This window comes from Epinephelus lanceolatus, chromosome 15, assembly GCF_041903045.1.
Source record: "Epinephelus lanceolatus isolate andai-2023 chromosome 15, ASM4190304v1, whole genome shotgun sequence".
NCBI classification, from domain to species: Eukaryota; Metazoa; Chordata; class Actinopteri; order Perciformes; family Serranidae; genus Epinephelus; species Epinephelus lanceolatus.
This window is the reverse complement of record NC_135748.1, coordinates 39994496-40016779: the sequence shown is the minus strand read 5'-3', so window position 1 is coordinate 40016779 and position 22284 is coordinate 39994496. Positions and strand designations below refer to the sequence as shown.

The 22284-nt window shown below is 39.8% G+C and overlaps 1 protein-coding gene across 1 annotated transcript; it reads right to left on the bottom strand.

Moving 5' to 3' along the window:
- Window positions 1–333: 333 nt before the first annotated feature.
- On the bottom strand, window positions 334–21972 carry coch (coagulation factor C homolog, cochlin (Limulus polyphemus)). Its single transcript, XM_033641978.2, has 15 exons — window positions 21853–21972; window positions 18119–18160; window positions 17947–17991; window positions 13194–13350; window positions 9395–9528; window positions 9072–9143; window positions 8569–8625; window positions 8291–8438; window positions 5692–5795; window positions 5027–5253; window positions 3532–3646; window positions 2149–2292; window positions 1897–2053; window positions 861–955; window positions 334–763 (listed from the first exon to the last, which is right to left on the bottom strand). Exons 2-15 carry the CDS (start codon window positions 18150–18152, stop codon window positions 591–593), a joined length of 1662 nt encoding a protein of 553 aa, XP_033497869.1. The 5' UTR covers window positions 18153–18160; window positions 21853–21972; the 3' UTR covers window positions 334–590.
- Between the last annotated feature and the right edge of the window lie 312 nt (window positions 21973–22284).

Sequence of the window (22284 nt, the reverse complement as noted above, 5' to 3'; positions counted from 1 at the left end):
TTCATGAAAAGTGAATGATTTTGTTTTCTGCTGTTGATGATGATGATCATTGGTTGTTTGGGGGTTTCCAAACATATGCTTCATTAAAAAGGTGGGGTTTGTGTATATATGTGTGAATTTATATGTTGTGTGTCTTTTATATACATATGTATGTGTCAGTACTGGTTGGTTAATGTGTGTACAGTATATATACAGAGTGTGTGAAATTTTGTACTTCTATCTTTGTGGGGACCTTACACTCTGCCTGCAAAGTGAGGACATTTTGACAACTGAGGACATTTTGTCTCATTTTCACTTCTTAAAGCGGTTGTTTGAGGGTTAAGACTTGGTTTAGGTTTAGGGGCTTGGCTAAGCTTGTCAGTGAGGGACCCAACAAGAACAACTTCTATCTGTGTGAGGACAGTTTCTCTACTGCTAAAGAGAGGACATTTTGTAAAGTGAGGGCATTTTGTCCAGTGCTCTCATTGTCAGGCTGCTTTGATGGTTAATATGTTGTCCAACAGTTAGGTTTGAGGTAAGGTCATCATCACAAGTACAGAAGTACAAAGACGTGTGTGTGTGTGTGTGTGTGTGTGCGCACGCGTGTGCTCTTAGTTGTTTTCTGTGAAGTCTCGGCAGATGCCTCGGACCAGTGGAGGGACGAACTCGGCGAGGCCGGTAAACTCCCTGGTGAAAAAGGTGTGGCTGTCCTTCGGCTCTGATGCCATTGCTTTGAGGTCGTCCATGGGTGCCCAGGCCACGCCCACTGAGTACATGGTGATGCCTGGTGATTTTTTGGATGGGAGAAACAGGAGATATGAAAGAGATGTGGATATCCGTAAGAAGTGAACAAAAACTGCTGCCTTTAGTTTAACACACACCTTGTTTCTGCGCAATCATGGCCGGGTCTCTGACATTATCATATGACTGGCCGTCCGTCACCACAATGAGGAAGTTGCGACCTGGTCCCGTCCGCCTGGCAGAAAAAAATTACACTTTTTACTTATGATTCAAGCGTTTTCCTCCTCCACACAGAATGAATCCTGCTGAGACAAACCTCAGCCGTCTGAACATCACTGACTGGGTTCACATTTTCCGGCAATGATTTTCTAACACTTCAAAGTTATTTTTTAAATCTAGTAATCAATAATCAAACTTATTGTCATTTTGTTAGCAAATTTGCTGGGTTTTGAGATGACTAACATGGTAAGAAAACAAAAACATTATATTTCTGCAACATAAAATTCTGTTGTTTGGATTTTTTTATCTGAATTTTTTTCTTGTACATTACTAAAAAACTTTACATCCTAAGGCCTCTAGAAATAATTGTAAAATTAGTAACTGGTCACAAATTGTATACAAATGAAACCTGTGAAACTCAACATAAAATTCACATTACTGCATTTTTTAATGTCACAAGCTAAAAAGGTTGGGAACTATAGCTTTAAAGGGGAGAAACCCAAGGTGAATGGGGTAAAATTTTTCAGCAAATAGATACCACCATGAAACTTCCCTTGCTGATTTCTCACAATAGGACAATTATTTTATTATATGTATGGTAAAGCTCTTAACATTATAGAGCAAAAATAACGACAGGTGAGGAGAGTAAATTTAAGAAACAGATATCATGATGAAACTTCCTCAGTTAATTACTTACATTAAGACCTTTTTCTAATATTACACATTTTCTAAAGTTCTGTGTTTAAATATATAAATAAGGCATTAACTAATTAAATATGAACTTTTTTGCATTAATTCCAAGATTAGAAATCCGAACTAAAATAAACCTAAATGTGTATTTTGGACTTTTTTCTTTCCAGTAGTGTAGAAGAGGACTAGTTAAGGCTTATCCTTAAATTATTAAAACCTGGTTGGGTGTTGTGTAAAGTGGAACACAACACTCAGGTGTGGTGTCACCTGAACAGGTTCTGGGTGGTGTAGCTGATGGCGGCTCCAGTGGATGTTCCTCCGCTCATGTAGGGGATCCTCCTCAAGGCGTTGATGGATTCATCTTTGCTGGAGTGGTCAAACAGGCCGAACTCCAGCCTCTGATCGTAGGTGAACTGCACCGCACCTGGACATCCAACACACAGTCAATCAGCCAAACATCTCGTTAACAAATCAGTTAATCTCTCGGTCAAATAATTGTTTTCATCCTGTGAAGCTGACCGACACGAGCGCCCACGTCTGAGATGTCAAAGCTGCTGGCGATTCCTGCCAAGAAGTCCAGGACCAGCTGGAAGTTTCCCTCTCCGACGCTGGAGGAACCGTCGATAAGGAACCCGATGTTCACTGAGTTGTAGCAGGTTTTACCTTAAAAACACACGTTAAATTCAGATGACATATTTTCTCAACTTGGCACTCAACTTTTTACCACCATGAATTTCGCATCAAGTATAACAAGTGGCAATGTAACGTACTTTCACTTGTATGACTTTTTGTAAGTCAAGTACACAGAAGCCCTGAGAGGCAGTGAAGTGATCCATGTTTAGTCTAAATTGTTTTCTTTACTGCATTTATGACCTGAGCACAGGTAGGGAAAAACATTTTGCCAGGATAATCTTTTGAAGTACCCAACACATTTTTTGACAAATTTGCGACCAAAGTTTGAGAGAAAAACAGATTTAGATTGTGGTACCCTTTTAAGCTAAGCTAACTGTCTGCTGTCTTAATTTCATATTGATGGGACACACATGAGAGTGGTATTAATGTCATCTAACTCTGCAAGTAAATGTTAAACTAATCCTTTACTTATTTGGGCTTGGTTGAGATTTAAAGGTCCAGTGTGTAAGATTTAAGGAGATTTAGTGGCGTCTAGTAGTGAGGATTGCAGATTGCAACCAGCTGAAACTTCTCCCAATTAGATTTCTTGGAGTTTATTGTTCCAGAGATTTTCACTGGGAGCTGAATTATCCACAGAGATCTCCTCCTCTCCAAAACAAACAGACCAGCTGGTTTTAACTGTAAAAACGCTGAATAAAACAGTTTCATGTTACAAATCAGTGTTTTTCCAACGTCGTTTGGCACGTCAGAGACAGACGGCTCGACCACCACTTGCTAATGTGCGCCCACCTTTTTTTCTGATAACTTCAAATCCAGACTTTCATGAGGTTTTTACCACGAGCTTAATTATCCACAGAGGTCTCCTCCTCTCCAAAATAACAGACCAGGTGATTAAAACCGGTGAAAACCCTGACTAAAGCAGTTTCACATTACAAATCAGTGTTTTTACCTACGCTGCTTGTTGCTAATGGGCTGCTAACTATGTTGGCCAACGTGGAAACATAAATGGCCCAATTTAGCACCAGTGTTTGGTTTGTTCAAACAGAAATGTAGAAACATGGCGGTGCATTATGGCGATCTCTGTAGATGAGGACCTGCTCTCTATGTAGATGTAAACGGCTCATTCTAAGGTAAGAAAAATACAACAATTCCTATTTTCAGGTGATTATACACTAAAGAAAACATACTTATTATATTGTATTCCAGTTCTGTCAATATATCCCCCGAAATCCTACACACTCAACATTCTGTGTTGTGGTTGTGTCTTACTGCAGAGCAGGCTGTCCAGCGAGCAGAGCCTCTGAGTGAGAGGTTTGACGTGTTTGGTGGTGCTGAACCAGCTGGGGATCAAATAATTGAAGAAACCATTATCTTTACACACCGCCTGCAGATAGAAGACACATGGAAACATGTTATATACAACTGCTGAAAAGTTTATAATCTGCTGCCAATAAAGTTTGGTGGTGTTTGGTCAGATGAGGTGTAGACTCCTCTATATGTCTGAAAGGTGTTCGATGCTTTCAGGTCATAGAAAGTCCTTTATAAAGATAGATGTTACTTAGTATGAAGGGCTTGTTTTGTGCATGGAAAACAAAATGCCATATGATGGTTTAAACTGACAACTAGAAGAGACAAAGATCCCTCTGAGAAACAGGTGAGAAGAGAACAAATCAGTGGTAAAAGAAACCGGAAGCTTAGCATCGAAATGTGTGCAGACGTCCTGTCTCACAATCATGCCTCCAACAAGCTGGAGTTCTTCAAACTTCACAATAGAAACAGAAGGTTAGTCACTGTTGGAATATCAGCTGAACATACTATGGACTGACAAATGACAGTTCAGACCTCTTCAATCGAACCACTGAGTAGACTTAAGAGGACAAACACAATATTCAGAGCCCAGTTGCTCCTTTGTGGTTCAATAAGGATCGAGGGTCACTGAAAACAAATTCAACATCCAGGTTCACACAGTATTCTCCCCTGTCACAAAACACTTTGGAGGCATCCACTCACTTCATTCTTCTTCTTTTCAAATGTCAATAAAACATCTGGCATCTAAGTAGGGTTGCAGCAATATACCGGTTTCAAGGTATAAAGCGACATAAAAGTTGATGGATATCATACTGAGTACATTTGCTTATCTACAATACTAAAAGTAAAAAAATGCAACTGACATTAAATCTGTAAGTTAAAGTTGGGCCGTCTGTGAGTATCTGCCGTCCTCATTGAATTGGCGATGGTGGAGGTGATGAATAAATATGCTCCATTCTTTCAACATTGGATTGAGTTGTTAATGTGCTAACTGGCTAACTAGCATCAAGATGATCTTCCAGTTCCTTTTATGAATGACGATTACAGACGACAACCATCTGCTGGTGTGAGTAGTTATTTTTTCTCACACACACACACACAGAATGTCTGGTCTTTGTGTTTAGATGCAACTTTTTGGCTGAGACACTGCTACATCAGGCAACACAGCGGGGGGCCCTCGTTGCCACTAGTTCTCTGAAGTCGGTTTGGTGTGTCTGGGCCTTAAAAAGTACAAACGAAGACAATTTGAAGAATTCTAAAAGTAATCCAAGGATTTAGAATATGTTACTTAGTTTAGCTAATCCCATGAAGTATGTTAGTAATTACATTTTAGGGCATGTATTCAGTGTAACAGCTGATTCTGGTCTTTTCAAAAGTAGTATATATTTTATAACTTTAGCTGAGGTTCATTTTTAAATGTTGAATAAATGAAAGAAAATGTGAATAAAGTACACACCTTCTTCATGAAGTCCTTGTCTCGCACCATGGGGAGCTCCTCAGGTGCCGGTTTGGCCACAGACACCAAGAACACATTGATGCCGGACTCTCTGGCCAACGTGGCCGCCTGCTCCAAGTCATCAGATGGCCAGCCGTCAACCAGCACCATCATCACCCGGGGGTGACCCCGCCTCCCCCCTTTCTCCTGGGTGAAGAAGGTCTCCGCCGTGTGCATGATGGCCTTACCTGCACGAGGTCAGTGACAAGACAAGAAATCAGTTTTCTTTCAATGTTTTTTTAAACATTCATTTTGTGCCATCACAGTTTAGCTTGTTACTAATCATTGACATATGTATGCTCTCCATTCAAGTTGGACTTCACAGTAGGCTGATATTGAAACAAAACTACTACGAGAGAGGCAAAAAGCATTTTAAATTACATTTCAGGGATCTTATTGTTAAAGCACATTCATTCAAAATGTAGCATTTGACAGTATTATTTATGTATTTCATTTTGTAAAAATATTTCCTCCACACACCACTAGAGAGAGCCCACGTACCACTGGTGTTACAAATACCACGGTTTGAGAGTCAATGCTGTTGGTGAATAGGAGTCCTTACAAGTACAGTGCAGACATGTGTGTGTGTGTGTGTGTGTGTGTGTGTGTGTGTGTGTGTGTTTAACCTATGTTGGTGTCTCCTCCCAGGTAGGCCAGCTCCTTGATGGCAAACAGCAGCTCTTTAGGCTGAGTGTAGTTGTTCAGTAAGAACTCTGTCCTGGGAGAATCACTGCACACACAAGCCAGGTGAAAGTCAACATGTTGTATGAAGTAAAAATATGTAAGTATTATTAGCAGCATGTAGTTAAAGTACTTAAATTTAAAAAAACAAAACAAAAACAAAAGTACATATAGTGCAGTAAAAAGTTTTCCTGCTCCATCTGATGTTTTTGGATTAATATCACTGCTGCATTAATGTCTATGTGAAATCTTTTACTCATTCAACTCCTTTACATACTGTTGGGTAGTTTAATCTAAAGCAATACATAATATTCTATAACATCATATTATGTTTGTAGCCTGGCTGTCCTGTGGGAACCACATATCTCTAAAGTCAGAAAAACAGCCTGTTTACAGCTTTGTGACGACGACTTTTCCAGCTGATCCAAGACGGTTTTTAGTGAGTTTATTTAGCTTAAGACGTGGGAGAATTTTCTCAATAACCTTGACCAAACCCTGATTCTGAACCTCACCTTAAAATAGCCCATTTAGGAAGTAAAGACCAAATGTCCTCACTTTCCAGGTCTAACACATTAGTCCTCACATAGGCATACAAGCGAAAACACACACACACACACACACACACACACACACACACTTATATAACACAAACAACATCAACACATCTGAAGTCACATGGTTTTCAGGGGACAGGAAGGGGATGAAAAACTAAAAGTAACTGAAGCTGCCAGATAAATGTAGTTCAGGAAATAGTACAATATTTATCTCTGAGGTGTAGTAGAGGAGATGGAGAAAGGAGCATAAAATAAAAAAAAACAAAAAACTCAGGTACCTTGATTTTGTACAAAAATTAATTCATTCATACAGTTGGAAGAGAGGCAGAGTTCATCCTGGACAGGTCACCAGACTATCACAGGGCTGACACATAGAGACAGACAACCATTCACACTCACATTCACACCTACGGACAATTTAGAGTCACCAGTTAACCTGCATGTCTTTGGACTGTGGGAGGAAGCTGGAGCACCTGGAGGAAACCCACACTGACACAGGGAGAACATGCAAACTCTGCACAGGAGGGCTCCCCCACCCTGGGTTCGAACCAGAAACCCTCTTGCTGTAAGGTGACAATGCTAACCACTGCACCACCATGCCGCCAGTTTCAGGATAAAGTAGCAAAAATGAAAAAAAAAATCAAGTAAAATACCTGGATTTTGTACTAAAATATCACACTTTATAATGGGAATTGCAACTTTACTCAAGTATCTGTAACTGGTTTTTCTTTTTTTAAATATGTTGTACTTTATTTATTAACTGAATCTGCCATAGAAAATTCATTTCTACTAAAAAAGTCTTGTTCCTTGGTATTTTTTTCTTTAAGTGAGCACAATTTATGTTAAAATTCACAATAAACTTCAAACCTGATAGTTAAAAACTTTTGGGATTTTTTTTTTCTTGTGCCATTTTCCAGAAAATTTTCTTTATTGCTCTTATTTTGTATTTTATCATAGGTTTTGTGTAAATGCTGCTCAAGAAATATGATGCCAAATGGCAAGATGGGGGCCCAAAAATTAAATTGTTGAAAGGCTATACCCCTCACACTGTAAGTCAGATTTACTTGAAATTCAACAGACAAGTTCAGCTCAATGTGCTCTAAATTTTCCACTATTTTGAATTTTTTTTTGGAAAAACAAATTTTTGACATCATCTCCTAAACTGCAGCTCTAAATTTGTACCGAATTTTCTGTGGATCATCACTGGACAAAGCTTGTCAACAGTTAACAAACACTTGTTGATATCTTATTGCATTTTCAAGATATTGACCTATGAACTTTAGAGGGGGCGTGGCTCACCACATAAAAAGACCTAACTCCACAACCTTTTGGCCAATCATCACAAAACTTGCAGGAAGTGTCTGCATAAATACTAGCAACATACCCTTAAAGGTTCATTCAAATATGCCACTAGGGGGCGCCACAAGTACAAAAAATACAAAGTACAAATCAGACTATAAATCAGAAATTCTCGGTCAAATAATTCCAAACCTTGCAGGATATGTTTTATAATAATGTTTAACCATGCTTGTAAAATTCTTATTATTATCGTTCAATAGGGGGCGCCACAGGTTCAATGGCCTTTTGGAAAATTTGGTTATAAATCAATGATAGTTTGTCCAGTTATCACTAAACTTGGTGAATATTTTTAACTAAGCTATTAAAACATGTCCCCAAAATGTTTCTGCAACTGATAAATAAGAAGCAACAGTGTTGCAAAAGAAGAGCGTGGCCAGGTGGAGATTTGGACGTAATTGAATGAGCATCTGTCTGATTGTCATAAAACCTGTTGTTCATCTTTAATCCAGGTGTTCTACACTGTTAAAGGTCTTGATGTTACCCAGCTTTCAAGCTTTAAAGGTCCGTGCTGGCTTGAACCCCGGAGTTGCTGCTTACAGCTATGTTTATAACATCACTTTAAATCTAAATGTATTAATTATTTGCGCTCTGAGTGTGTGTGTGTGTGTGTGTGTGTGTGTGTGTGTGTCACCTGGCCTGGATCAGTCCTATATGTGGTCCTGTTGATCCAACTTTCAACATGGCCGCCAGCTTGGCAACAAAGTTCTTTTGCAGGTTAAATCTTCGCTGCCCGATGTTGTTACTGCTGTCGATCACCATGGCGATGTCCATCTGACAGTCTGCACATTTACACACACACACATGCACACACATTAACAGGTAAAGCTCTAGCTGCACAGTCTTAGGTCATGTTCAATCTTTAAGTCCTGCAGCAAAACCTTCACAAACACAAACAAGTGCACAGTGTACCTTTATTTCCACCTGTCAGAGCTTTCTTCACTGATGGCTTCTTCAGTGGTTTCTTTGCTGCAACACACACACACACACACACACACACACACACACACACATAAAGGTCAGCTGGGGTAACACAGTCTGTCTGGTGGAAACATCACACTCCTGTTGTGTCTGGAAGCCTCAGAAGGAGAAAAGAAGAACAAGAAGAAGAAGGAAAACAGCAGGAGACAGCAGCAGGAAAAGTGTTTGTTTACCCCCGCGTCATTACTGCTAATTTTCAAAATAAAGCTGGTTTTCAAATTACAGCAGTTTCAAATAATTCTAGGGGGCACTATTGAGCCATTTTCTCACACCCACACACTAAACCCATAAAACACAAAACTGTCTTCATGACTTTTTGAGCACCTTTAGCCCCTAAAAAATGTGACTGCTTTTGTGAAATAATAATTAACAGCTATTTCTTTAGGGTCCTCACACCACTCAGCGCTCAGACCCTAATAATGTGTATTATTTACCTGGCTGTGCAGCTGCAGGCAGAGCTGTGGTGCTGGTCTCACTGGTCAACTCCAGTGGAACATTAACAGGCTCTGGTCACACACACAGACACACAGAGGATAGGGTAATTGGTTGTATATTAATGTAAATGCAATAAACAAACATCCTCAGTTATCTCTGGTATACTTTCTTCCTTCATTTCCTTTACTTTAAACTTTGGTAAAAGATGTCAGTGATGCTCAATATTAATAATAATAAAATCTTTTTATTTCACCAAAGGGTTCACATGAAATAAAAAAAAAAGGTCAAACAATTCATCAATGAACAGAACGGCTCCACCTACTGGTGAGGCTGAAGGAGGCGGTCCAGTGGGGCAGGGCCTGTGATTGGATGCCGTGGGCGTAAGAGCTCATGTAGTTGTGTCGTCCCTGCAGCTTGTGAACCCTGACGGGGCCACCGGACGGACGCAGCACCCCCCTGCAGAGCGGAGACACATCCGGAACATAGACTTTTAAGTTTCGTCAGCTGACGAACAAAGTTTACAGTATAATTCTGGTTTATAACACCTGGGTCTCATTTTTGTAGTTTTTCAGATGTGTCTGTGTACGTGCAGCTGGGCCACCACTGAGATTTGCTTTGCAGACCTTCTGAACACAGATCAATTACTACATTCAACTGGAAGCAGTAGTTTGTCATTTTGAGGTTTTCACAAATTTATTTTCTTGATAAGAGTCAGATTGATGCCACTCTCATATCTGTCCAGTAAATGTAATGCTCCAGCCAGCAGCTGGTTAGCTTAGCTTAGCATAAAGGCTGAAAACAGGAGGAAACAGCTAGCCTAGCACTAAGCAAAGGTTACAACCTACCAGCACCTCTAGAGCTCACTAACAGGTTATACCCCTTCTCTACCAATATAAGCACATGTACACAGGGTTTTTTTAAACACCTGAAAACCCACTGAAAGAGGTGATAGACTTGTTTCCCATTGCCATTAGATCAGAGCTGTGTGCATGGCTCTGCAACAGATGAGTATGCCTTTCTGTTTGTGGGGTTAATCCTTTGGTATGTCACGGACAGGCAGGAAAACAGGTTAGCAAACAGCAGAAAGCAGCATGGAGGCCTGTGAAAACTTTACGGTGGTTACTTCTTTTTATGTATCTCTTACTTTTTTAGTTTCTCTTTCAATCTCAGTGCAGACTAATTTAGAATGATGTTTGAGTGCTGATGGGAGGAGACAGAGGGTATTTTGTGGTGGCGCGTCATTGGATCTCAGCAGTTATGAGGCTAAAATTAGCACGTTCACCCGGGTGTTGGGTTTCTATCCATGCCAGTCAGCATATTATATCATAACACAGTGCCAAGTATCTTTTTTTTTAAATTATATAAATCATTAATAAAAAAAGAAATCCAAATTAAACTTTTGGCAGCCTACTAAGGTAATATAATCAGTTGCTTTACTAGACACATTTTGCTAAGACGGACAGACTGAAAACATCTTATTAGATAAAACAAATGTTGACAAAGTTTTCCTTTGGGGACATCATTTACAGTTGAAAAAATGTGATAAATTGTAATATATCACAATATATTTTATCCCAATACTCCGCATTTCACAACATATTTAAAATCGCAATAATATTGTATTATGACTTAAAGGGAAATTTTGGTTTATTTCAACCTGTCTCCTATCGTCCTAAATTTGTTTCAAGTGACTAGTGACATAAAAATAATAGTTAGCATGTTAGCCGTTAGCCTAGAACAAGCAGCAATCTCATAGTGTGCCTGAACAAGCAGCAACAGCTGGAAGGCAGAACCGGACAGTAGCCTGAAAAGTTCATTCATTTATTTTATGAAAGATTTATAGAATAGACTTTGTGGAGGAGGAATTTGATTTTGCAGATTTTGATGGCCACTCTTATTTATTTGAGCCAGAATACACTGACGAAGAGCTTCGTGAAATTGAAGAACGGAGGAGGAGAAAGAGAGAGGCGCAACAGGTAGAGGACGAGAGAGGAGGAATGGCTGCTGCAAGGCTGCGTAGCTCTGGAGATTGGTGGTGTACCTGTGAATGCTGTGCCCCAGTGCCCACAGAAGAGGAATGCCTCTGTTGCAAGGAATGGGACCGGTTGCAGCCTTATTTTCAAGGTCTGGATGTGACCGAGGACGAGACACCTCCACCTGGAGTAGTATCCAGCTGGGCTTTATCTAGAGCTCACCAGATATATTTCGGCCACGCTTTGGAAAGCAGAGCTAAATGGTAAACAAACATGGCAGCACACCGGTAAGGTAAGACAACACGTTTACATGTCGTTTTCTACATGTTCTCTGACATTTATCCTAACGATATGAGGCGGTCTTTGTGGAAAAAAAGCTTGTTTAGTGGACTAACTTTGCACTTGAAGGTTGCCCGTTCACTTACGTTTTAACAGGTCTGACGCTACTATGCGCCCCGGTTGTATCTAGGCTAACGGCTAACATGCTAACTATTATTTCTATGTCACTAGTCACTCGAAACAAATTTAGGACGATAGGAGACAGGTTGAAATAAACCAAAATTTCCCTTTAAGTATGGCAATAATATCATATCATATATCATAATATATATATTAGTACATAAAAGTGTCACAGATCTCAGCTGCTAACTTGATGAGTACAATGTTCTTCTTCTTATTTTTTTTTTATTTTCATTATTTTATTATTTTTGTACTTTGGGAAATATGACATATAGCAGAAAAGATCATATAAGGCCCAAGAATTTAAGGTTCAGTGTGTAAGCTTTAAGGACCTTTAGTGACATCCAGTGGTGAGGATTGCACATTGCAACCAGCTGAAACTTCGCTTGGTTGGAAATCCTTCAATGTTCATCATTCAGGAGGTTTTTTCTGGGTGCCAAACTGTCTGTAAAGGTCTCTCCCCTCCAAAACAAACAGACCAGGTGGTTTAAACCAGTAAAAACACGTTTCACATTACAAATAACTGTTTCTCAGATGCTGTTAGGTGATCAGGCTGCTAGCCCAGCCAACTTTAATAACTTAGGATCTAGATGTTTAGGAGTTTCATTATCTAAAGCGGTCTCTTCCTCCCCAAAACAAACAGGCCCAGTGATTTAAACTGGTAAAAACACCGTTTCATGTAAAAAAAAAAAAAAAAAATGTGTTTTTCCGTTGCTGCTTGTCACAGAGGGGCTGCTTAACTACAGTGGCCGAGGTAGGTGCCCTGTCTAGAACCAGCGTTTGGTTTGTCCGTTCTGGGCTGCTGTAGAAACATGGTGGTGTAATATCCGTAGGCGAGGACCTGCTTCCTGTGTAGATATGAACAGCTCATTGTAAGGTAATGAAAAGATAACAATTCTTATTTTCAGGTGATTTTAAACTAAAGAAAATATCATATCAGATTCCATTTCCACCAACATATCCCCCTAAATCCTACACACTGGACCTTAACATAGGAAATGTAAGGGAGAAAGAATCCTTTAAGGTTAACAAATAAGTAAGGAGTATAATAAAGTGTTTTAAAAGCTCAGCTTGTTTGATCTAAATCTGATCACAGTCAGGTTTAAATTTAAGTCCCTCTTCGTTTAAAGGAAGATTTCTCTCGAGGTGTCTCCATACTGACCCTGGAGCGAAAACCATCTCATAACAGGAAGCACGGTGCGAAAACATTTAAATGAGTCCGACTTCAGAGAAAAGTGTTTGAAAAAAAAACAGAGAAAGGACAGGAAGATGAGGAAGATGAGATATGAAGGAAGGAGATTTTCCCCCTGTGGCCCTCTGCAGAGGAAGGAGGAGGTCATTCAGGGTTGAGAGCTTAATCCTCCAGCCCTGCACATTCCTTCGTGGTGTTGGTGTTTTGTTGAGGTTCAGCACACAGCAGGACTCACGCTGCTCATTATTATGTCACATCTGCAGCTGCTGTCAGTAGCAGAACAGAGTGTTTGATTCACGTGTCTGTAAATCTACACCCAAAAAACTCCTGGCTGCAGCCAAACCGGCTACAAACCTCCATCGACTCTGTGTGACCAACCTGACTTCAGAGATCTGCTTTGGTGTGACGTTCAGGGGCAGTCAGACACAAAGGAAATAAAGAAGTAGTAGAAATAAAGGTACAAAGACAGACAGCAGTTGTAAAATGTAAAGTCCTACCTGTGGATGGCAGCTCCACAGACGGAGGAGACGGAGGCGTAGATCCCCGTCCCGAACACCGACACCCTCCACTGGGTGCAGTCTGGAGGACACAAAACCACCACTCTGTCCTCCATCAGGTCAACTCCACGGGTCACACAGGTCACAGGGTACGGCACTGATCAACAACACACATCAAGGTTCATCATAAGGCAGCAATAAAAGGGTTAAAATACACAAAACAATAAAATATCTACATTATTCTTTGAGTGTTTAGTTTCTTTCTGATTTTACAGTACTTTTGTTTTTAAAACTTAAATACTATTGGTCCTCAGCACAAACTAAAGCTATATACATTTTCTATAATGATAATCCCAGAGCACCTGAACACAACATGGACATTAGATGTTAACATGTGACTTTGGCGTTTAGCTCAAAGCACTGCTGTGTCAGCAGCCTTGCAGATTCTGTGTCCAAAATACAGTCCTGTCACCTAGAAATTACGTTTGTATGTCACTAAACTGCTAATCTAATCACTGCCTGGGCTATGTTCAGATGCAACATTTCTTTCAGGTGACAAACACGTCATTCACTTTGCAGTGAGGTTGTTGGGGAGGATGGCGGGTGTGCAAAGTGTAGGATCTTGACACCAGAGCTTTGGGTTCGTGTCAAGACTCCTGTCTTAGATTTAGTCAACAATCAGTACTTCGGTTAAAGTTAGAGAAAGATCATGATTTTGGTTAAAGTTCATTTAAAGGGTGATAACAAGAACATGCTGTAGGAGTGTATTCTGTATTGCAAGATTGCCTATTCTGGTGGACAGCGGTGAACAATTTGCTGATACATTCAGTATAAAAAAAAAAAGAAATATTTCGGCTTTATGTTTCCCTCAAAATAATTTGCAGTTTCAAATTAGCGGTGGCGCCCCCACTGGTGAACATAAATGGAGGCCGATATTACTGTCTTTAAGAGGCTGTGGCCTGCTCATTTTTTTAAGCTAGCAGGAAGGTAGTGATATCTTGTGAAACTAGACAACCTAAAGCATCCATTGGTACCAAGCATTTCGGTAAAGCTTGTCAGAAAAGGGCTAAATAATGCCCCAGAATTAGACTAAACTTTGGCGAGGGAACACCTGGCATGGCCATTTTCAAAGAGGTTCCTTGAACTCTCACCTCAAGATATCTGTATGAAAATGGGTTCTATGGGTACCGAGTCTCTCCTAAACTTGAGAGGGCTTGTTCCCAATAAATGTTTTGTTCCTTAGAGTCAATGTCTGTTTATGGAAAAGTACAACTAGTCTTTTCAACCCAGTTTCACTCCGAAGTCGTCGAAAACTGGCACTTGGTCAGTGACTGCTCGCGTCAGACGCAGATGGAAAAAGCTGTCTTTTCACTGGTGTTCACTTCCTGTATGATTGTAAAGCCAAACCCTGTTCTTTTTTCCTAAACCCAACTATCGTCACATGTCCACGTTTGGTCATGGACTTTCCACGTCCAGATACGACGTCCAAGGTACCCTGAGTGTGTTGGTTGTTGATGTTCTGGGACGCCGTGTCAACTTCAGCCTGTTACATGTTTTGTCTGTTTTTAAAATTCAATTCTGTTTTCATAGGAAATGTACAGTTTGCTCACTGTCTCTTTCAAAATAAAAGCACTATGTTAGTATAGCGCTGCGAATTGACATTTTTTTCCTTCAACAACAAAAGCACGTGGTTGGATTTAGTAAAAAAACAACACGTTTTGGCTTTACAATCTTACAGGAAGTGAACACAGGCCTCCTGGGTGAGGTTGTTGGACCCATCCCGCACCCTGTTGCATTTCCCCCTGATGCTGCCGGGCACCGTTAAACAATAACAGTGACCAGCAATATATCATGCTGTGTCTCACACCGGAAGTCACTGACTGAGCACCAGTTTTCAACGACTTCAGAGTGAAACCAAGTTGGCAAATCAGTTATATAAACGTACCTTCTAGGAGACAGGGCTGCTGAAATCACTATTTGCTTTATAGTACAACACATTTATGCATTTGAGTGAATTCTAAGTGTAAAATATAAGCTCTACTTATAAATGCAAAAATAGTTTCCAATATTTCCCAATGCATGAAAATCTTAACTTACTACTGAGTGTGTTTATAGAGGGATCAGTGAATAAGTGAATTAAAGAAGCAGCATAGTCTTGTTTTAATGACATAAACCTAAATAGATAAGTAAATAAATGATAAAAGAAACTGGATAATAGAAAAACAAAAGCATGTTATTGTCATGATATTAATGTTTTCAGCTGTCAATCATAAGTATATAGATTAGGCTAAATGATGCACAGAATGCCTTTGAAAAGAATAGAAGTGACTCAAAAACTGGGAGAAACTAACTGGCTTTACGACAGAGGAATAGAGGTTTACTGTTTCATAACACTATTCATGAGAGCAAGTTGGTAATTCATTCTGAATAATAAATCTGCTCTTTGAAGGGACTGACTCGGGATGAAAGGAGCTTTTCATCTGTTTCATCTGTTAGAGAGAAACAGTTTAGATTTCAGACATTTTTATGATTCGGGCTCAAAACAAACACGGACATTAAAAAAAAGTTTCGAGGATCAACAACAAGTCATACGGAGAGGTTTAAAGTTACCTCTGCCTGTCCAGAGACAGAAAGACACTGTTTCTGAACAACACACAGGATTAATTCATCAAAGTGAAGAAGAAGAAGAAGAAGAAGAAGAAGATACAAAGCTCCTCTATTGACGGATCAGATTTAAGGGTTAGAGACAAAGATGAAGACATAAATCTTTATGAAAACAAATGTATAGTTTCATCAGTAATTTCACTGTAGGTTTTATAAAACAAACAGGAGGAAACAGTGACTTTGTTGGGGACTCTTTTCATCCATCCATCCATCCATTTTCATCCACTTATCCGGGCCGGGTCGCGGGAGCAGCAGGCTGAGCAAAGTACTCCAGATACACTTTCAAGCTCCTCCTGTGAGATCCCGAGGCGTTCCCAGGCCAGATGAAATATATAATCCCTCCAGCATGTTCTTGGTCTACCTCAGGGCCTCCTACCAGTGGGACATCACCACCTCAACTGAGCCCTTTTGACACAAAGGAGCAGCAGTTGTACTCCGAGATCCCGCTGGATTTTCAAGCTCCTCACCCGATCTATACAGCTGAGACCAGCCATCCTTCAGAGGAAACTCATTTTGTCTGCGTGTGTTCGCGATGTCATTGTTTCGGTCACTACCCAGAGCTCATGACCATAGGTGAGGGTTGGGACGTAGATGGACCAGTAAATTGAAAGCTTCGCCTTCTGGCTCAGCTCCCTCTTCACCTCGAAAGTTCGGCGCAGCACCCGCATCACTGCAGATACTGCACCAAACTGCCGATCCATCTCACGCTCCATTCTACCCTCACTCATGAACAAGAACCAAAGGAACTTGAACTCCTTTGTGGACTATTTTCAGTGGTAGATTAATACACATTTGGTGCTCTTACAAGTATTTGTGGCAGCAGGATGGTGTGTGTGTGTGATTGCGTCAAAATAAACTACAGTGTGTGAGTTCGCGGTGATGAAGCAACATGTCATCCAGTGACAGTGTGGCTCACTGATGTGTTTTATACAACAATGGAGAAAGAAGATCTATCAGGCTGAAGACACATACCCTGGTGAGACCATCCTGATGGCGTCAGCTCAAGATTATGTTTCGTTCTTTGTATAAATCTGGACTCAATGCCGCACAAAAGTCTTTCTAGAGATTAAAATGCAAGCAGGGCCAATCAGGGATTTGCACCGAAGTTGAAAGCTTGCAGAACAGTAGTGGTGGCTCCCGAAGCAACAAGCTATGACTCTAATGTCACTTAACACAGCACAGTGAAGTTATTGCAGAGACAGAGTCAATAACAATTAAATAGGAACATGTTTCTTGGAGGAAGATATTTTTCGCTGTTGTTCTGACTGGATTTAGCAAAAACTTGATTTATCAACTAGCTCTGTTGGCGATGAAGAAGATATTCTCCGGTGTTTTGTGACGCAGACTGGCTGAAGGAGTTTGTCCCACCCACTGAAAGTCTTCGAGGCGACATCGAGTCCAGACTGATATAGAGCGAAACAGAATGTTGAGCTCATGTCATCACGACGGTCTTACAGCGTTAGTCGATACACACACTGTACTTGTCTGGAGATGCATTCGCTGTTGGGTTGAGTCTTTGTGGAAGACGAAAAATGTAGATAATTACCATGACTACCCTGAGGCCCTGTCTACACGTCTACATCAACAGTACATCAAACACCAGAGAACAAGATTCTGAGCATATGCAGTGAGTTTATTTTCCTCTGACAATAATCAAACAACCCTAGCAATTATTTCCTCATTTATACATATTTGACATGACGTAGCATCTTTCTGGTACGCAGTCCACGGTGCAAAATGTGACTCGTGTGTGGACGGATGTCGAGGTAAATTGCCACTGTTTTTGTTGTTTCCGGTGCATGCTCATTACACAATGCAACAACTGGCATGTGTGAATGAAGGAGGTGATGTCATCGTTTCCCAAATGCTTAGTTTTACACATCCACATGGAGACAAAGCAACTGGGATTTTTAAAAAATCTGCACCTTAGAAAGAGTTTTCAAAAATCTCCATTGTACACGACCACACAGATCAGGGCTGTCGTCAGGTATTTAACACCAACAGGAACCATTTTTAGTCTATAACTTCTGAAGCTATCACCGTCAACAGAAACAGACAGAGAGACAGACAGGAAACATTCAGGACTGACCGCTGGACTCTGATCCAAATGTCGAGGACACCAAGAAGAGAAGGCCTGCAGAGAAAAAGAAAAATAGACTGATCACATCAACCCGTCATCAAATACACAAGAAACAAAGAAAGTTAAACCACAGACTGACACAATAAAAGAGAACAGAAGAAGAAGAAGAAGAGCAGCGTACCTGTCAGAGGCAGCAGGACAGACAGCTGAGACATTTCTGCACCTGAAACACAGACTGACCTCAGATTACTGAGAATAAACATTATTAATGCTCACATGTGAACAGTCAGTAGACATGTCTGTCTACATACTGTACACTGTGAAGTCCAGTCAGTCGACTCTTCACACACAGTTATACATTAACCACTCCAGTAAACCAGTCACTAAGTCAGACTGGTCACTCAGTTAGTAAACCAGTTAATGAGTTATACACATGGTACAGGAATAAAGGGGAACACTTTACAATAAGGTACACAAGAAACGAGTAGTTCCCTCAGTCATTATCAATTAACTGATTATTAACTAATGATTAGCTGCTGTATGACATCTGACTGGGAGTCACTCAAGAACCGACCATTAACTAACGGTTAGTTGCTCATTCGTTCATCATTAGTTCTTTAGTAACCACTCATTTTTTGTACCTTACTGTAAAGTGTGACAGAATAAAGTGTTGAAAAACCAGTCAGTAACACAGGGAAACAAAGTTAGTAAATATTTAATAAAAAAAAATCAGTCAACAAGTGCAGAATACGTAGACTAGTTAAGACAACAGTTAAACAGTCAGCAAGAAATTCTGGACCGATACCGATGTTTAAAATAGCAATTTGGCTGACGATGTTTTTTTTCGTTCGTTTGTTTTTATTCCCCCTTTTGTTCCAGGGAAATAAAAAAATCTTCATTATATAAAAAACTAACTGAAGTGTTTTAAAGTCATTAACTCATAATTAATTAATTACACTGCATTTGAATGAGCACATATTCAATCATACACATATGTGAAATAACCTTTAATATAACCTTTTACATGAAAAATATTTTGAAAAACTGCTTTAAAAGTCTTTTTGAGATATATATATATATATATATATATCATAATTGAATCCATATAGCTGTATCTATTCAAGCTTCTTGCTTAAAGACTAAGTTTTTCAAGATTACATTTGAACACATTATAAAAAGCGTCAAAACATCATCCAATACTTCTACACTTTTTACTGAATAGAGCTTGAACACATCAATGCAACCTCCGTAAACTGTTAGCCCCATAGATGTAAAACAATATCCGATACCACGATGGCACCTATTCATTCAAGTGGAGTTGCTTGCCTGGAGCATACGCCGGGTTTACTTCTGCAGTATGCGGCTCACCAAACATACGCAGTCGTGTTTCTCCTGTGGCCCCGCCCACAAGTTCCCACTTGGCTCATAGACTTTACATTGTGATGACATCATCCATTTTTAAAAGTGTTATAAATATAAAACCGCCCTGGCTCCAAATTCATAACAGAAAGAGTCATTATTGACCTCGTTTGCAGCTCGAGGTGTCAACAGTTTTACAGACGTCTCTTTCACAATGGTGGTCTATGGGGAAAAAAATTTGTTTTACTGCTGCAGGGATTCTTCTCGCTGCAAAGCTGCAAGTGGCCACTGGGAGAAACCTGGAAGCTTGGGGGCTTGGACAGCTCTAAACAGCAAACAGCTAATGTTAAGGAGTTCTCTTCCTGCTGATGTCAACACAGACTTGTTGTTCACATCGTAGCATTATAACGGAAACAATAGATTGCCTCCTCTGCGTCAGTAGTGAGTTTACTGCATCCTTTTGCTTTTGACAGCGTCCTGGGGAAGATCTTTGTTCATCCCAAACTAGTTTCATCAATGTCATATTTGCCGATAGGTCGATGGCCGTCTCAAGACATCAGAAATCGGCGCATCCCTAATTAAAACCATCGATCAATCACCAAGACAATGGATTAATGAACTTGCCTCTTACCGCACACCTGAGAAAGTATTATATAATGTAAAGAAAAAAAACCTCAACCTTTCAGAAAATTCGGGGTCCCTCTATTAACATCCTGCCGTCTTTGGAGTTAACCAACCACAGGAATGTGACTCTCTCTGGACCAACTTTAACTTAAACTTTCATGCTGATTTTGTTACATAGTCTTTCATATTCATATAAATGACAGAAAATGGAGAACCCTACATGGGTTGAGGGGTTGATGTTGAACAACTTCTTGTTTTTCTTTCCCAACTCTGATAATTTATGATCCATTGGAGAGTTTATTAACAATTGTTTGTAGGTCAAATTGTCCCTTAGGTTTAGTTTTAGTACATCTTCTCTGTATATATATTTAAGGAACAGTATCCCTAATTGAATTCTTTCTCTTGGTTTTTGTTCTTTGCCTCTTTTCCAATGTTTTTGGATGAGTATCTTTGTCCTTTTATTTTTGCTTTTTAAAATAATATTTTGAAATGCATGAATGGAAACCTGACACATTTTTGGAACTGCTCCTGCGCTGTAATTTAGTTTGATTTAGAGTATCTGGTAATAAAAACAAATCTTTGCAAAGAAAAAAAAATCAATCAACTGTAACCCAGTGATGTCACCAGTGAGCAGACACAGTCAGTCAGTCGGTAAATTAGCCAACAAACACAATTCAGGAATAATAAACCAATAACCAAACCAGTAAATCTCTCAACCAGAGGCCAAACCAGTCACTCACTTAACTGCAGTGGTGGAAAGTAACTAAGTACATTTACTTGAGTATTGTACCTAGGTTCAAATACAAGGTACATGTACTTTGAGTATTTCCATTTTCTGCTCCTTTCTCCTCCTCCTCCATCTCAGAGGTGAATACTGTACTTTTTACTGCACTACATTTGTCTGACAGCTTTAGTTACGTCCTGTCCAGTGAAAACCACGTATCTCCAGATGTGTTGAATGTTTGTGATAAACTGAAGGATGACAAATTCTCCTCTTTCTGAAGCTAAATAAACTCTTAAAGAATCCTCTCGGATCAGCTGGAAAAGTCGCCATCACAAAGCTGAAAACAGGCTGTTTTTCTGACTTTTTAGAAATACATGGTTCTCACTGTAGATTAAAATACTCAACAGTATATAAAGGTGTTACAAACATCTACGGCAGTAAAATGACACACATGCACATTAACGCAGCAATAATATTAATCTAAAAACATGAGATGAAATAGGAAAACGTTTAACTGCAACATACTGATTTTTACTTTAAATACTTTAACTACTTGCTGCTGATACATACTTTTACTCAAGTAAGGTTCTTGTATTGTATTTTTACTTGTAGTGGAGTATTTTCACAGTGTGGTATTAGTACTTCTACTGAAGCAAATAATCTAAAAACTAATTAACAATTAAAGCCATTAACATATTATTGTTCAGCCATTAAACCAATCAGTAAACAAGTGAAACAGCCAATCAGTAAACTAGCTGGCAATAGGTACCAGTCTGCAAGTAAAGGCATCAGTAAACCAGGCAGTAACTAGTTAAAGAGGTCAGTCAATTTACTTGACCCGCCAGACACAAACTGTTGGTCACTGAACAATCAGTAAACCAGTTAAAGTTATTCAGTAAACATATCAACCTGTCTGTAAAAAGTCAGCCAGTTTCTGAACCAGCTAACTGGTTTGCTAGTCAATAAAAATATGCAAACAGCTTTTATCGGTGACTCAGTAAACCGATCAGCCACTTTAGTAAACCAATTACTGTTCAACCAGTCAGGCAGTAAAGTAGTTTGCAGTAGGAAAGAAAATCAGCAATCGCCTTGATTGGTTTTAAATCAGCCAATCAATCCATCAGTAAACCAGACAGCCATTCACCCATTCATACAGTCAGTAAAGATCTCAGTGTAGAGAAAGCAGTAAACTCAGCCCTCTTACTGACTGTTTGTTCAGCAGTCGTCTCTCAGGAAAACTGTTCAGAGTTTATTCCCTGGATTCAGCAGGCGGTGAGCTGGTGATGCTGAGCTGGTGTTGATCACCCAGCAAGAGTGAGGCAGCCTTTTAAATAAGCTCTCTTATACACACACACACACACACACACACACACACACCGTACAGTTGGGAGGTGGGAGGGGCTTCACTGACAGGTCGACCTGAGAGAGACAGAGAGAGAACAGAAAAATGAAAAACCAACCACAGTTTGTGATGATTGAACAGTGAAGTCATGTTTACTGTTTACATGTTTATTGTTTAGTTTTTATCTTGGAAACAAACAAATTTAAACAAAACATTTACTGTCTGAACACCCGACACTGTAAAGCAGAACTTAAAGTTGCAAAAGCAGGAAACCTCATTTAAAATCCCCCTGACTTTT

What these genes read in the sequence shown, in the direction of transcription:
- coch (XM_033641978.2), bottom strand. Translation starts at nt 18,152, where the DNA reads ATGTCTCAGCTGTCTGTCCTGCTGCCTCTGACAG. An exon ending in TCTGACAGGTGGAAATAAAG is followed by an intron (nt 8,439 to 8,568) that starts GTACACTGTGCA and finishes GTAAATGTGCAG; the next exon opens with ACTGTCAGATGGACATCGCC. An exon ending in ACCACCCAGAACCTGTTCAG is followed by an intron (nt 956 to 1,896) that starts GTGACACCACAC and finishes TTTTTCTGCCAG; the next exon opens with GCGGACGGGACCAGGTCGCA.